The 18,006-nt window shown below is 41.3% G+C and overlaps 1 protein-coding gene across 1 annotated transcript in view; it reads right to left on the reverse strand.

Annotated features, from left to right (window-relative positions):
• nkd1 (NKD inhibitor of WNT signaling pathway 1) overlaps positions 1-17,638 on the reverse strand; it is a 55,580-nt gene extending 37,942 nt beyond the window's left edge. Inside the window, exons 1-3 of the mRNA XM_061814817.1 lie at positions 16,333-17,638; positions 16,187-16,219; positions 15,934-16,040 (exon numbers count right to left, since the gene is read on the reverse strand). Of these exons, the coding sequence (XP_061670801.1) occupies positions 15,934-16,040; positions 16,187-16,219; positions 16,333-16,357 (165 nt within the window). The 5' untranslated portion in view covers positions 16,358-17,638. The remainder of the gene's footprint in view (positions 1-15,933; positions 16,041-16,186; positions 16,220-16,332) is intronic.
• Positions 17,639-18,006: the final 368 nt, after the last annotated feature.

Raw genomic sequence — 18,006 nt, forward strand, 5'->3', positions numbered from 1 at the left:
GCAGGGGTGAGGGTGAATAGGTGATCTACTAATTTACCCCTTGCCCCTTTTGTGCATTGTCGAACCAAAAAATATTATCTTAAGATTTATTATATTATCTCAGATGTTTCTAATTTCTGGGAGCTGTTATTGCTACCTAGCGTTAAATATTACATTATTTTCCTCTTTAAATGCAATCTAATTTGCCTGCTGTTTTGAAATTCAAAATTAACGCAGTTCCAGAAACAATGAGACAACTGCATTGTACTACACAATCACTTATTTTGGTGTTTTGCGACATCATGTGATATCTTAGCAATTAGCGTGGCGTTCCACTTGGTCTCTTATCATACTTGTTCTTTCCATCGTGAATAGTGATAATGATACTTGTCTGAAAGTGTAATTTAATCGCTGTCACAGAGGCGATGATTCGTGAATTATGTTGTGCTGACAACACACGCATAGCACACATTTGCCTACGCGGCTCAGAATCATACTTAGCCGTGTTAGCTGTGGCTTGTAGGTAGCTTGGGCACAACAAAATAACAAAATAGGATGCAACAAGCATTAAACTCCTGAAAAACAAAAACAGAGACACTCCATTTGGGCTAGTAGCTTAATGACGAAAAAGCCATGCAGTTCCCAGAGTTAATCATGACATCCAAATCTGAATTACAGTGTTCTCTCGCTACAACCTGGTTCACTTTACACGGTCTCGCTATTACATGGATGTGTGTGTAATTTTTTTTTTTTACAGTGTAGGAGGTTTTTTTTTTTTTTTTTTTTTTTACAGTGTATGAAGGCATATTGTGTTCTGTATCTTTGTTTTTTATATGTCCGTTTATGTTACCAGGAATTTGTAGAATGCACTTAAGTTAACATTTATGATTATTTCACATTTATGGTTGATTGATGGCATGATGGCACTACGTCGTTATTGCAACTGAGAAACAAGCAATCAGATGGCATCCCTCCCAACCTCTGCGAATTCTGCATTGCCGCTTTCACTACTGATGATACAGACGGTCACAAGTATGCCTAATTTATCTCACCCGGACCTGAAACTAATTGACAGTTACCCTAAAAAGCTGGGCTTCCAGTCATCAAAGAGGGCTAATGCGCAGGCTAATAGACCGACCAAAAGTTTGAAAACCTGCTGGTCGCAGTATTTTTGTTTTGAAGTTCAAAGGACAACTTGCTCCTTTCAAACACAATTAATGGAACACAGGCCAGCTGGGACAAGTGATGAAATGTTCATAAGGCCCTCTGGGGACAACTGATGGAGCATGAGGGACACCCACCTGTGGTTGCGAGTTACTGCCAGCTGCAAGCTGTGCCACAGAGTTCACCATAGTTAAAGGTGCACTGACACGTAAAACATAATTTTTAATTAAAAAAGTCAGCCGGAATGGACCCATCCATTTTTTCATCACACGTCAGGATGTTGTCACATGGATTTTTGCAAATCTCGCCATGAAAATCCTCTCGAGGTATTTAAGTTCGAGAAGAACCAGGAAGTGACGGTTTTTGCAGACGCCCACACTGGCGAGTTCAAGTGTTTAAACCTCTTTTACCGGCAAGAAAGTAGCTGTTTTTTTTCTGTGTGTTAGGCAAAATGGCGGCTCGTTGTATTGCTGGATTTTGCTCGAACACTCGGGTAGATGGATTTACTCTTCACACTTTTCCAAAACACCCAGTTCGTCGTGAAAAATGGACTGTACAGGTGCTAAGGATGAAAGCTTTGTAGATTCTAAATGACAGGTAGGTGTGTATAAGTGCTATTTAAAAATAGTAGTTGTGGGGGACTAATTTGTCTCAGTTTACAGCATATGCTCCGTGTGAATTCAGAATAAATCCCCTTGGTCAAACCAGCAAAATATAACAAAGCACTTGTATTGCGTTTAAGACTATTTAATCCCACACGATACAATACAACACAAAACAATAAAATAGACGTATAAAGACAGTTTAGTAGCATGTAATATGAGCTAACTAGTATAATCACCAAACTCGAACAACTTCTCCGAAAGGAGCAACAATAAAAAGCTCCGTCCGCATCAGATGACGTAATCTTCTTCAGAATGTAACAAAAGATCCGTCTCATATCGGTAGTGTCCGTGTACTTGTCCAATAGCAGCAGGATGAATAAAAAGATACATCCGCGTCCGATTACGTAATCCTTCTTTCAGAACCTAACAAAAGATCCGCGTCATATCACCGGTCGCCGCAATTAGCCACCATTTCACCCGACGCGAAGGTGGGTCGGGCCAGGAGGCTGGCTAGCCCATGCTGTCACATCGCTGGCGGGGAGGAGAAAGGAGCTCCCCCACCCCCCACCCCCACCGGCCACAGGTGTCTGGGCACCCCTAAAGTAGTTACTTCTCCCAGCATGGGTCCTCCTGAGTACACTACATACACAAGACTTGTAAAAGTGTTAGGAAATCGAACAATTACTGGCCTGCCATTTTGAACATTTCATAGGGTTCCTTGTCCGTCTGTCGGGGAGTCTGTTGTTAGTAAGAAGTGATCTGCATATCATCTAAATATGGCTCGAAACGATTGGGTAATATTGCCCCGGTCACTTTACTTGATTCTGTGATGTTCTCTTCTTCGAAATGAGCTTCAGTCACATAAGGGGCGTCAGAAAAATCCCAAAAACTCTTTTGTTCATCTCCCATACAAGGTGGCACAGCGTCTTCTCAATGGCGACTGTCCCAGTGTGACATCTGCAGGCAACATGGCCGCCACTGGGATATCAAGTGACTTCCGCAAGTTTGCGTGTTAATCACAGACTTTGCACTCATTTTTTATCGTATAGACATTGAAGTGAATAATATTATATGTATTTTTCACAACAATAAATAATTTAAAATGTATATATGGCTGTCAGTGGACCTTTAAGTCTGTTTTGATATTTTAACTTTGCATGAATGCGCCCAGTGTTTACCACCACACCAATACCATCCAATAGTGATTGTATACCTCCAAATCTGAATGCGTGATGTACAATCTGTTTGTCAAGTGAACAAGAGGCACTGTTTCACTTCAAACAACACAAATGCCACATAATCGAAACACTCATTGCATAGATTAACCAGGGTGTGTGTGCATGACAATGTACACACATTACCAGGGAACCCCACCTTATGGTTGCGGAGAGGCACTCAACGGAAAATGCAGGGCAGAAGTACACTGCCGTGCCCTGAAACCACGCTTTGGTATGTGTGGGGCAGCTTTGCAATTACTAGAACCGTTCAGAAGTAAGTGCGACAAATTTTCTTTCTTATGATGAACAGTGTTACGAAAGCGATTCGCGTAACCTACCTTTGTTTCTTTTTTCTTTCCTTCTTTTCAACTACATCTATTCCTCAATTTGGCCCAACCACCTGGAAGACCAATCAATGTCTAAATCATGTTTTACACAAAGTAAGGGTAGCGTGCTGTTCTTAAGTACAAATTCAAAATCAGAATAAAAAAAAACACAAGGAATTTTTCTCCGGCATTTGGTGCTGCACTGGTACGACATTCAGAACAAAGAACAACAAACACAACTGTTTATCGGAAAAAGGGTCCAGAGAAGACTTGGTGTATATTTGGTTTTAGAATAACGATAAGGCATAAAAAAAAAAGCTTGTCGTTCCGATTTGAGTCGTTTGGCCTAATAAGAGTTCCGAGCTTCCGCATATCCATTTCCATACTCACTCACTGCACGCCTACATCACAAGTTCAACCTGCTTTACGAGTGCCCTCCCCCCTGCATCAGTTCCCTGTAGTTTTTCCCTTTAAAATTGAAATACATTTCCTATTATATTCCACTTTTTGTTTTGAGTTTAATTGTGAAGCTGCTGTTATTGAGAACATGTATTTCATAAAGGTCGCAGGTTTTTACAAAACGGTGATTTTTTTTTTTTTGTCACTTTTCCTAAAATGTACTAATATAAAAAGAGACTCAGTGACTTTACGAGACAAAGAGTTTGATTCTTACACTAAATTTACATCAAACGAAACCTGAAGTAATGCAGGCATTAACTTCCTTCCTGCTTAGTCTTCATCCAAAATGAATTACTTTTTTATTCCAAACCAACACACACTATATTGTCAAACCATTAATATAGGCGGTGTATAATAGCTCCCAGTCAGTTAAATTGGACTGTCAGGAAAGCTCTGTAGGGCACTGCTTGTTAATAGTTAATTTAGTATATTTAGTATATTCAACATGTGCAATGTATGTTACATGGTATTTTGTTAGTTTTATTTCAGTGTAAAAAGTATTTAAGTCCAAAACAGAAAATGCATTTACGTGCTATTTTCAGCCACAACATTTCAGCAGCCGAAATGTCATTAACTGATAACCCTGAGTACAGTAGCAGCCCAGCCATAACATTCAAACACAAGCACTGGCCATTATTGGGGGCAAACATGGTTCCCACAAAGTTTTAATGCAACAATAAGGGGTCGGCCCTTTTTTTCCAGCCATAATTAACATTTTAACAATTTGTGGAAAAATTTAAGAAATTCCAAAGGGTTAACAGTTTTTTTCCTCTCACTGCAGGAAATGCTATCAAGGAAGTATGTTGAAGTGATATATCTCAACTGAGGGGCAAACTCTGGATGTTGGGAAAAGTTTAGCATGGGTTGTAAGAGAGAGTCTTCGCCACATGCATGTGCATTTAACATAGGTGTCTGGTAATCTTTTTTAAAAATCAATTTGTAAGCAATTAAGATTTAAGACAGGGTAATGCTAGACGAGTTTGAAAGTAAAAACAGTTTTGCGATCGTAGTTTATGGGCATATTATTTATATACAAGGCAGACAGTGAAGACCAAATAAATTACGTTGTTCCCTCCAAGATAGTACACACACAAAACACTGTGAAGCGACAACATCGTCAGAGTCTATCAAAACGCTAGTAGTTATTAAAAGTCTTCATATTAACTCATCTGTAATACTGAGAAGAGAAAGCTCTGCGCAGTAATTCACCCATTTGCACTTTCAGTACTGTAGTTATCATTAGAAACACACTTCAAATAATCCCCTTAATGTTCGTATCTGAACGAAATCTTGGATAAAGATTATAACAGTTACTATTCACTTAATTCCTTATGGAAAAAAGGGGCTTTTATTCGTCTGTGTGGATCCCAAGCATCTGGCGACTAATTGGGTCATGACTTCTAATGAGGGGAAGGCCACTATTGAAGGAACTATGGTAATTTGCTGAAATGACTGCACAACTCCGTCTTTTTTATATTGCTTGTCCTTAATAGCAACACGTTTGCGCTGGAGCCTATCCCATCTGATTGGGCAGGGTCAACACTTCAACTGGTAGCCAGCCAACAACAGGGCACATGAGACAATTGGGCACTCACATTTACACCTATTGACAGTTTCTAATCGTCAATGAACCTAACATGCATGTTTAGAGGTCTATTCCACCTGACATTTGCAGAGTGAAGCCTGACATAACCTGTACCGGTTGTCATTAAAGAGCACATAGATAAACAAGCATTAACACTCCCATTCACGCCTCTAGACAAATTAGACTACACCTAGTCTTCAACAAACATCACATGCACAGAGAAAAACCATGCAAGCATAGGAGAGAACACGCAAATTGAAATTCGATTCCTGAACCTCAGAAGTGAACTGCGAGACAGTCGTGCTAAGCACTTGCTCACCATGCAGACCAGCGATTTTTCTTACAAAATCAATCATTTCTCTTACAAAATCAATCATTTCAGGGACTTTCCTCAGCTATAGTTCCGGTAAAACATTTATTTCCACACCATCCAACGTCAAATGTGGCATTAAAGGGACCAGCATTCCACCTCTGGCAACATTCACTTCCACCCCATCCTCTCATGGAAGCACATAGAAAAAATAAAAATAAATCCACATAGCCCCCTCTATGGCCAGGTGCTACCACCCCCACCCCTAAAAAAAAAAAAATTCTCCCTGTAAGCTTGAAGCTTTTCTTCCCTATAGAAGATGCCTTCGAACTTCACCCTCCCCTCCTTGCAGCCACTTCAAAGACCAACAACAGACTCTTGTCCCATGGGATCGCAGAGGGGGGGTAGAGCATGCTGGGAGTTGGCTATACGTCACACAAGAGGGCCTGCCGGTTGTAGATGTGGAAGGGGGGATAAAAAAGTGCAAAAAAAGGAGCGGAAGAGGAGTCTACATGTGAAAGGTCCTTTCAGCATTAGGACGGAGGCCCTCGCTTTGTGACATTAAAAAGACATCAGCCGAGCACAACCTGTCTTTTATCGCGCTTGGAGGCTGAAGGAATGCATCTGAAAGGGGCCCACATGCTTTCTAAAAACCTTTTACCTCAATAGTCATAAAACAAGAATGAACAGGCAGTGGCGAGGGACAGGTTTTGCGGTGACTCGCTTTGGAAGATAATTTTTTCAAGAACGACTTCAATATAAGATTGCATACAAGACTAAGTGCAAATGTAAAACCTACATGGGAAAAATGAAACTTTTCATTCCCGATAGTTTTGTTTTGGTTTTCATGTACGGCTGATAACACTGTCAAAACCATACAAGTTCATACTGACTTCTAAAGTAAAAATCGTCTGCTCTGCATTCCAGGCCAGTACTTTGCATTATCGCATATCTTTTTTAAATTTTATCCAAAACATCCTTGGATATCATCTTTTTACTTAAAGTTGAATGTACACAAAGACAAACAAAAAAAAAAGTTTCCAAAAGTACTTTTCAGTGTGAAACCCCTTCTGCTGGTCTTAATAATTAAATTTTCAAAATTTATTGGCATTTAAAATGTCCCAGGTCAAATTGTTCCTGAGTCAACTGGTTCTATTCCTGAGAAACTAAAGAGGAGGGTTAATGGAAGGGCACAATTTCAATTCTGTCCTTGAGTAAAACAGTTCTAGGGGCAATGATATCCATCCATCCACCCATTTTCTTAGCCGCTTAACCTCACGAGGGTCGCGGGAGAACTGGAGCTTATCCGAGCTGTCAACGGGCAGGAGTCAGGGTACACCCTGAACTGGTTGCCAGCCAATCGCAGGGCACATAGAGACAAAGAGGCACACTCACAATCACACCTAGGGACAATTTAGAGTGTCCAATTAATGTTGCATGTTTTTGGGATATGGGAGTACCCGGAGGAAACCCACGCAGGCAGGGGGAGAACATGCAAACTCCACACAGACAGGTCCGGGATTGAAGCCAAGACCTCAGAACTGTGAGGCCAACGCTTTCTAGCTGATTCACCATGCCGCCAGCACAATGATAGTTTGGATTAATTGTTTTGAGGTAGGGTAATACTTTAAACCTCTGCTGATTCACAAATCATCATTTGCAAACTCACCTGCATGCACAAAACTCAAGAACTTGCCTATTTCAAGATATCTGGGCTATTTCTCGAGTGTCCCAAAATGTTGTTCAAACACCCTACGTCTTGGGCCCCCATGACCGTGGAAGAGTTGTCACTATTGCCCACCTGCTTGACAGCGAACAGCAGCGAGATGGCACTTTCTTGTAGAGGATTGACAAACAGCCAAGGCTCCTTGTGGAGTTAACTTCTCAAAATCATCAATCCATCCATTTTCTGTACCGGTTATAATCACCAGGGTAACGGGGTGTTCTGGAACGTATCCCAGCCAACTCTGGGAAAGAGGTCAAGTCCACCCTAAACTGATCGACAGCCAATCGCAGAGCAGATAAACAACCGACCATTCAGAACCGATCGGCAATTTCTAATCTTCAATTAACTCACCGTGCATGTTTTTGGAATGTGGGAGGAAACAGGTTTACCCAGAAAAAAGCCACAAAGGCATGAGGAGAACATGCAAACTCCACATGGGCGTGGCTGGCTTTGAACCCGGGGCCTGAGAACTTCTCAAGATCTGTGATTTTCAATTCATGGGCACATGTCCCAAAAGTAGGTCATGGAGTCATTTTGGGTGGTCACAGAAAGCTAGTAAGAGAATTGCATAAAATTGTATTCAAATTTTTTTGGGGGCAGTATAGCAAAGTACCATGTTCCCAAACTGAACATGATAGGAACGCGACAAGAAATGTTACTTCCTTGTGCTCTACTCGCTAGTTTACTTTGTGAACAAATACAATGCAGCTCAACCTCTGGCTGGCTGATGTCAAGGCTAGCAATATACTTTTTGCAGTCCATCTTAAATTGGTATAAACATCGCTTTAAAATAAAAAAATGAGAGGAGGGTGTCTATTCTTGTAATACACAAGTGGAGCTTTGACTGTCAATGGGGACACCTCCCTGTGAGGACCCCATTTCAAACGCTGTCTTGTTTCATCCAGCAACACAAGGCCACTGAGTAAACGCACCAAACAGATGGAGTCTGCAAGAGCAGAAGGGAGCACCAGGTGGGGGTGAGAACGAGGGCGATTTTAAAGAGAAAGGGGGTTAGAGTGGTTTTGTCAGTACAGTGAGCCCTTACCCATTCGTGGTTCACCGTTCCCGGCCCCGCATACTCCCAGATTTTTTTCAATTTACCATGCTTACAGATATGAAATGCAGTTCTTCCTCACTGACTCGTGAGCGCCAACACATGAAAGCTTGGATACACCCGAAAACACGTACTGGCATGCATGCTAACAGTGTAACCAGTGTGTTCAAGTGCACTTCATTGGACAAGTCTCCCAAAAGGTGCACATAAGGTATAATGTCCATTTTGGAGAAAATGTAAGACTTAAGTGCATCTAATGGTTGCAAAAATATGGTACATATGTAGGTAGGTAGGTATATTAATAAAAGTAATTTTCTTTCGGCTTGTCCCGTTTTAAAGGGTCGCCACAGCGTAACATCTCAGATGAATACTCATATTTGTTTGCCACAGTTTTTACGCCAGATACCCTTCCTGACGCATCCCCTCTCAGGGAGTGGAGGCCCCAGTGAGATACGAAATCACGACCCTTGGTTTCCCAAACCAATGGTCTAAACACTAAGCTATGGGGCCTCTAGGTAGGTATATTAATACTGCATCCATTATTTGCGGATTTTTGCTATTCGCAGGGGTGTAAAGAACGTAACCCCCGCGAATAATGGGGGAATACAGTGATTTCTTTTACTTATTTATTTTACAGGACTATAAAAGATAAATGCTTGAAAAGTGGCACACAATCCCATAAAAGATTTGAAAGTGGGTGCTGTTGTGCGATGTGCAATGTCTATACAAGGATGCGTATAAGTAATATTTCTAGGGAAGAGTGCAGCACAACAGGGTGTACACATGCATATCACATGACCCTGATGTCAGAGGTCAAGACCCACCTGCCAATACTGCTCAGTCATTGTCGCACCATTGCCACTACCACATGGCTGCTAGTGAGTCACTTTAAGTTGCCACAAACAATATACAAACCCAAACCCACTGAAGTTGGGACGTTGTCCTAAACAATAAAATAAAAACAGAATACAATGATTTGCGAAGCATCTTCAACCTATATTTAATTGAATATACTTCCACAACAAGATATTTAATGTTCGAACTGAATTTTAAGGCTGCAACACATTCCAAAAAAGCTAGCACAGCATCACGTTTACCACTGTTACATTACCTTTTCTTCTAAAAACATTCAATGAGCATTTGAGAACTGAGGGCACGAATTGCTCAAGCTATTTATATGGAATTCTTTCCCATTCTTGCTTAATGTACAGCTTCAGCTGTTCAGTGGTCTGGGGCCTCCGTTGCCATATTTTACGCTTCATAATGCACCATACATTTTCAATGGGAGACAGGTCTGGACTGCAGGCGGGCCAGTGTAGTATCTGCATTCTTTTACTAAAATGCCACGCTGTTGTAACAAGTGCAGAACATGGCTTGGCATTGTCTTGCTGAAATAAGCAGGGGTGTCCGTGAGAATGACGTTGCGTACATGACAGGTTGTTTCTCTAAAATCTGTATGTACCTTTCAGCATTAATAGTGCTTTCACAGATGTGTAAGTTACTCACTCCATTGGCACTAACATGCCCCCATACAATCACAGATGGTGGGTTTTCAACTAGCAACCATAACAGTTCTTTTCCTCTTTGGCCCAGAGGACAAAACATCCACACTTTCCAATTTGAAATGAAGACATAGCACTTTCCCACTTTGCATCAGTCCATCTTAGATAAGCTCGGGCCCAGAGAGTCCGGTGGGGTTTCTGGGTGTTGTTGATAAATGGCTTTTGCTTTGGATAGTAGAGTTTTAAGTTGCCCTTACTAATGTATGGCCAAACGGTTTACTGACACTGATTTTTTTGTGTGTGTATGGTGATATCCTTTACACATTGATCTTGTTTTTTCGATGCAGTGGTGCCTGAGGGATCAAAAGTCACGGGATTTCAATGTTAGTTTTCGGCCTTGCCGCTTACATGCATTGATTTCTCCAGATTCTCTGACCCTTTTGACGATATTATCGATCGTAGATGATGAAATCCCCAAATTCCTTGTTTTTGTACATTGAGGATGGTTGTCCTAAAAATGTTCTATTTTCTCAAGCAATTGTTCTCTCGCACCATCTTTCTTTGTGAATGACTGAGAAATTCCAGGAAGCTCCTTTTATGTCCAATATGGTCAATCACCTTTTCTCAATTAGCCTGAACCTTAAATGTCTTGTCTTTTGTTTTAGTCATGTTGAAAAATACTTTTGATTCAGTGAAAAATAAGCTGCTTCAAATAAAAGGTGCTACATTACTCAGTAGCACACTTTGGAATGTTAGATAGTTCCAGACAGTTTTTGTCAAATGACAGAATTTGCTGGAAAGGTCTACCATCGCATGATGCATGGAAAAGTCTCAAGGACACATGCCCGAGATTGAATAGAAAGTCAGGCAATGTTTTTTGAAGCAGATATTTTGAGCCAAATTCCAGAAAAGATGTTGCTCAATTGCATTTATTTTACTTATGCCATCTAATTTCAGCAGCATGGAGTCATAGTTTGATGATTATTTTGAGGGTTCGCAATGAAAACGGGGGTACCCAGGCCCCTTTCTAAAATAAATCTGACTTTATATTATACCAATTGTCACAAAAATCTGTGGCAATGTCCATCAAAACAGGACTCGTGGGAAAAAAAACCTCAAGGACCTATACTGAGAATTGAACAGAAAGTCAGCCATTTTGCCTTGAAGCAGCTAATTCAGACGAATTCCAGACCTTACATTTCAAAGTCCGACTAAGGAATTGACCTGTATGCGCAGGGTAGTGGTCTCAGGGATTAGAAAGACAGTTCTGGTGGGCAAAAAAGATGCCTGGGATAAAACATTTTTCCATTAATCAGGCTTCATACCCAGTCGGACCCAAAACATTTAAGGGCTTTTTAGGGCCATTCTTAGGGGCTGACATGAAAAATTTAGGACTGACACGGAAAAAATTTAGGGCCAACACGAAAAATTTAGGGCCATCGTGGGAAATCAAGAGTAAGGAAAAAAGACTCACCCAATGGTGCCATCGGCTGTTCTTGGTTCATCAAAGGTTCCAGTACCTCAGTACCTGTGACAGTGATCACCTGTCGCCCCTTGTGGTAGTTCTCATTGATATGACCCTTGTCAACGTCTTCACATAACAGTATACAGAAAAACTGATTCTAACGACAATTGCAACTATATACAGAAATGTCTTCTACTGATGTCTGTCTCAGCACCCCTACTCTGGCTCCTTGAGCCTACCCAGTGCCTCCTCTATTTGTTGCTGCAGAGGTGCCAATGTGGCTCTCTTGTCCTTTGCTCTGCCTCTGAGTGCATTGGCCTTGGTGATTAACCTCAGATTCCGCTTTTCTTCTGCCTCCTCACACAGCCTGTCAGCCTTCTCAATAAGCGTTGATATGTCAGTCTCTATTCTGGCTTTTTTGGCTTTGAGGCAGTAGAGATGAAAAGTGGGCAGCGATGCCAAATGTAGCCAGGTACGAAGTCATCCTTTCCCCACAGTGGTAGTTTTTAGCAATGTCACTGTCTGGCAATCTGACTGCAAACACTTTCAAATTATTTTCACAAGATTTGTAACTGTAATGGCTGCAGATCACTTTTAAAGTCCACACGATCTCTGCCTTTACTGAGTCCGCCTTCGTGTATTGAACTACGTTCATAGAGCCTGACTTCTGGCTGGTTGAAGTCGATGGCTGGACAACTGTAGGTGCGCATGCACTGCTAGTACCACTGCCTGAACTTGATGCTTCACTAACTTTATATTTTAGAAACCGATTCATACCAACGGAAGATGAGAGTGTCTTCGCCAAATCAGCGTGTCTCCTGTTTTTCCGGTGCGACTCCAGCGCTTTGACACCCATCTTTCCTAGCTGGTAGCTCTGCTTGCACAGATGGCAGTAAAACATGTGCCGATCTTTTGCATCTCGACGAACCCAGCTTCCAAACTCCTTACTTTCAAAATAAGCATCTTGAAAAATGCACTTCCCCATGATACAAGTTGGTTCGATGAAAGACGTAACGAAGACGAAGTGAAATGCCGACTCATGGAAACAAACAATGGAATATCGACAAGATGGCGACTAGTTGTCAACACGGTGACTTCCGTTGACAATTTCCGGCTGTTTTGGACGCCAGACGGATCGCTATTTTTTTTAAATAAAAGATATTTTTTTAGGGAGAATTTTGGCGGTAGAGGTCCTCCCTTTGATTTTTTATAATTTAAGGCCTTTTTAGGGGCTTAACCAGTTTTCGCGGATTTTAAGGACTTTTAGGATCACTTAATGCACCTTTGAAAATTTAGGGGTTTTTAGGGACTTTTAGGGAATTTTAGGGACGCGTGCGAACCCTGCATTATTTAACTACACAATTGGAAGAGAACGGACAATCTCAAATTAACAGTCATCAAGCGATCTAACAAGATAACTATAGTGTCATTAAGTATGTGTATTTCATTTGCAGTATTTTGGAACTTTAACTCTCATTCTCACTATTGGACAATATATAGGGAGTCCTCAGTTTATGACATAGTTCCCTGACTACAGTAATTGAGCATGTGTTCTTGTGACCACATATTCTACCACTTTCCAGCAAGATATAGTAATTTGTTCATCTCAAAACCTAATATGTCAGTACCACCATAAACCGAGGGCACACGAGTAGCTCAATTCTTAATTCCTGGACAAACAATAACTGCATTGTCAACAAGCCTAATGTATGTACAGTACCATCATTGCCAGATTACTAGCAACCTTTTTATTGCTCTGTGACTATTCTCGCAATGGCCGTTTGTTGTTGTACTAGAGCGGCACCATCTACCGGAGACAGATTCCTTGTGGTTTTGACATACTTGGCAAAATAAAGATGATTCTGATTCTGAACAGTGCAGTGCAGTGTTTAAATACAAGTGTGACAAACACCTCAGAAGATTTTAGACTCACCAGATTAGTTTGATGTTTTTTTTTTCCAGCACAACAGTAAACACTCCTATCCCAAGGGCTCACTTTTACAGCATTTGCTTCATAACCCAGCTATTGTGACCTTTTACACAACGTGGCGTGTCTCAGAAGGTTTGAATTACTCCTCATGGGCAAAATAAAGCTGTTCTAGCAAGCTGCATTCAGGAGATAGACAAGTGTGGGTGGTGGATGAACTCTATTTTCCTTTGCCTTCACGACGACCACCAATTTTCACCATTTGAGGATGACACTGCCAACCAAAGAGGCTTAAAGCTCCTCTGAAGCAGTTCCAAAGGATTTTCCCCTCACAACAACAACAACAACACTGTGTGTCTATGGCAATACCAAAAGACAAAAACGTCGAGCCTGACCAACATTCCCTGGCTCTTAGCATCATCACATGTCAGCAGACTGTCACCCCATAATGCTTTGAACTCTGGCTTGATCTATTGTCGCCTTTTGAAAAAACATCAACTGGCCTGAAAACCAACATTTGTTTCTCCCGGAGAGACCAAACAAGTGCTGAAATTCACATTGTCAGTGCCAAACAAAAAATGAATAAGATTAAACATAAGAGCTGTTTCCAATATGTTGGATTTTTTTGACACAAATAACTTTTGTCACTTTGTGACTTTTACTGTCGGAGAGAAATGTTATTAGGGGATAAGGGTACAATTTCACAGCCATGTGTTTCCTTCTGAGCGGGATTACCCAAAAGGACTGAGGCTAGGGCTCAAGAAGAATGTGTTGAATTTAAATAGAGGAATAGAGAAAATGCAAAATGTACCACATTATATGTATTTTTTTTTTGGTTTAAACGTGCGAACATGAATTAAAATATTCAGGCATATACGGGATGTACACTTATAAAGGTGTACAATTTGTTAATAATCCCAATTAGAGTTGTTTGGCCTTAACACAGGGGTCATCCATGTACAATTTTAATGAAAAAAAAATTCAATTCAAAAATTATTTTAAAATGTCTTAAATTAATTTATTATCCATGCTTTCATTGTCCACACCGCTTATCCTCACTGTGGTCGCAGGGGGGCTGCAGCCTACTTGAGCTGATTTCAGGCGAGTCAGGATACACCCTGAACTGCTCGCCAGCCAATCACAGGTCACATGTAAACAAAAAAATGTTCACACCTACGGACAATTAGCATCTTCAATTAACCTAGAATGGAAGTTTCTGGAATAAGGGATGAAACCAGAGTACCCAGAGAAAAGGAACGCAGGCACAAGGAGAACGTGTAAACCTCACTGACGACAGCCTGGATTTGAACCCTGGTCCTCAGAACTGTGAAGGAGATGTGCTAACCTCTCCACCGCTAATTCATCCAGTATTTGAGCCACTTATCCTCACAAGGGTCGCAGGAGTGCTGGAGCCTATGCCAGCTATCTTCAGGCAGGAGACGGGATATACAAATAACCATTTAGACTCACAATCACACCTCAGGGCAGTTTGGAGTCTCCAATGAATACATGTTTTTGGGATGTGGGAGAAAACCCACATAGGCATGGGGAGAACATGCAAATTTGAACCCCAGTCCTCAGAATTGTGAGGTCGATGCTATAACCATGCTGCTGGCTCATTGACAATTTTTTGATGGTCGATTAACTGTTCAGAGACCTTGTTTAACTTTAAACTCTGCATATGATTGGAATTTCAGCCTCTCACCAGTAAATATTAATATTTACCATAATGATAATGTTGTCAATATAGATAACTAGATTATAATAATAAAACAGTGATTATTTGTTTCATCAATATAATACCTTTGCAATTATCAAAATTTTTGCAAATTTTTCTACAGATTATGAATTTAAGTGGTCACTGAATCACAATCAATTTCAGTGTATACATTTTCTGAACTGTGAACTTGAAATAGTGTCTTCTTTTTGAGTAAAAGGATGGGAATTTGAAAGTTTGTAATCTGATTTATAAAATATAAATATATTGTACAGATTAAGCAATCAGGCAAGCAAACGTTGTTGCAGCCCTAGTTTGTTAATTCATGAAAATGTTTACGCACTTATTGACATGTATTATGAATGTATGTACGTAAAACTATTATGTGTATTACGTGTCCAAATTTTGAGTTTTAACATCATATTTGAATTGCTTTTTCCAGAAATAAATAATACAGTGACATTTTTTAAATGATTACCCATACGCTTAGGATTCAGGCTTTATTCAGTGAGAAATTACAGAATATGTTGACGAACGCAGTTTTGTACCAAATTCCAGGCTAAAATCTGCGTTTTTTTGTTTTGTTTTGGGGTTTTTTTTGAGGGGGGGGGGTCCCACGTACACAAAATGCCATGGAAACGAGTGCATTTATTCATTTAAAAATACGTATTGTAAATTTGACACAATTGCAACATTTTGATGCCAATTTGTCCTTAGAACAGTAATATAGCTTGTGGACAAAATGCTGCCTTCATGTTATCTTCAGAGATGGGTTAAAAAAAAAAAAAAAAAACAGACAGACAAAAAGAAGTACCAGAAAAGAAGCGTCCATGCACAACAAAAGGCAGAAAGGGAATATAAACGGGGTGGGGGTTATGGGACCCTCGGTTGACTCACCCGGGTGGTCAACGGGCACTTGGTCTTGAGAGGACAGTCCTGATGCTTCACCAGCCAGTCGTCCAGTCCTTTCCGAGCCAAACAGGCACTGACTACAAAGCTGTCGCCTGAAACAAAAGGCAGCATTATGATTGTGTTTCGTAAAGAAGATGGAAGTAGGAAGGGGGTTGTCTGTGCATATGGTCACACAGGCAAGCCCGGCTGTCCTCACAAAGTGCCCCAAATGTTCCCGAAAACAATGAATGCGGCTTACCTTCCGGGCTCTCCCTCGCTTTACAAATAGCGGCTTGAAGTGGATGGGGTTCGAAAGAAAACAAAACAAAAATAAAAAGAAAGAAAGACAATGAACACTCAAGTATGACAAGTGGGATAGTTGGAACAAAACAAAACAAGCCTCACCATGTTTCGAGTGCAGTTTCCCCATCTCTCGGCATCGGTGCACACCGTCAGACGAGTAATATCGTCCAAAAAGATGCCGCCAAAGTAGCGGGAGATATCCGAAAAGAATCCGCGGAGAGGAACCGGGGAGAACGACGGTGCGGGACACTCATACACGTCCGCTCCGCAGGCGAGCAAACGAGCATCTGAGGAATCAGAACGCTCACCACGAGACCCGAGCAGCAGTACCGCAGTAGTACACGTCCGCTTGTGCGCTTTCACAATAAAATGCAGGAAATAAAGCGGTAGCGGCTTTCGTGACAATACTAGTTCCCCTTTACCGAGCGCGAAGATGAGTAGATATAGAAAAATAGATGAGACATATGCGGTCATATACAGGGAAGGGAAGCAATATATTTGTATCATCCATCAAACTTTTGTAACATGAGGTTTATCTCATATATCTAGCGTTAGTAAGTTTAACCGTATAACGTAACAAGACTAGCTCCTGTACATACGCTAAAATCTGGTGTCATTTTCGGGCATGCACCAGCAGTTTCCCATATCAAATAAGGTGAGAAATCTTTTTTTTTTTTGTCTTTTTTATCACAATATGAAGGTTTGGGTCAGTTGATGCCAAGGAATAATTCTTCTTCTTTTCCTTTCGGCTTGTCCCGTTAGGGGTCACCACAGCATGTCATCTTTTGCCATCTTAGCCTATCTCCTGCATCTTCCTCTCTAACCCCAACTGCCCTCATGTCTTCCCTCACCATATCCATAAACCTTCTCTTTGGTCTTCCTCTCGCCCTTTTGCCTGGCAGCTCCATCCTCAGCACCCTACCACCAATATACTCACTCTCTCACCTCTGAACATGTCCAAACCATCGAAGTCTGCTCTCTCGAATCTTGTCTCCAAAACATCCAACTTTGACTGTCCCTCTAATGAGCTCATTTCTAATCCTATCCAACCTGCTAACTCCGAGCGAGAACCTCAACATGTTCATTTCTTCCAACTCCAGTTCTGTAAACTTTGCCCTTCATCCTAGCAGAGACTCTTCTGTCACATAACACACCAGACACCTTTCGCCAGCTGTTCCAACCTGCTTGGACCCGTTTCTTCACTTTCTTACCACACTCACCATTGCTCTGGATTGTTGACCCTAAATATTTGAAGTCGTCCACCCTCGCTATCTCTTCTCCCTGTAGCCTCACACTTCCCCCTCCACCTTTCTCATTCACGCACTTATATTCTGTTTTAGTCCGACTAATCTTCATTCCTCTCCTTTCCAGTGCATGTCTCCATCTTTCTAATTGTTCCTCTGCATGCTCCGTGCTTTCACTGCATATCACAATATCATCTGCGAACATCATGGTCCAAGGGGATTCCAGTCTAACCTCATCTGTCAGCCTATCCATTACCACTGCAAACAGGAAGGGGCTCAGAGCTGATCCCTGATGCAGTCCCACCTCCACCTTAAATTCCTCTGTCACACATAAGGCACACCTCACCATTGTTCTGCTGCCATCATACATGTCCTGTACTATTTTAACATACGTCTCTGCCACACCAGACTTACGCATGCAATACCACAGTTCCTCTCTTGGTACTCTGTCATACGCTTTCTCTAGATCCACAAAGACACAATGTAGCTCCTTCTGACCTTCTCTGTACTTTTCCACTAGCATCCTCAAGGC

Source organism: Syngnathoides biaculeatus, chromosome 3 (genome assembly GCF_019802595.1).
Source record: "Syngnathoides biaculeatus isolate LvHL_M chromosome 3, ASM1980259v1, whole genome shotgun sequence".
NCBI lineage: Eukaryota > Metazoa > Chordata > Actinopteri > Syngnathiformes > Syngnathidae > Syngnathoides > Syngnathoides biaculeatus.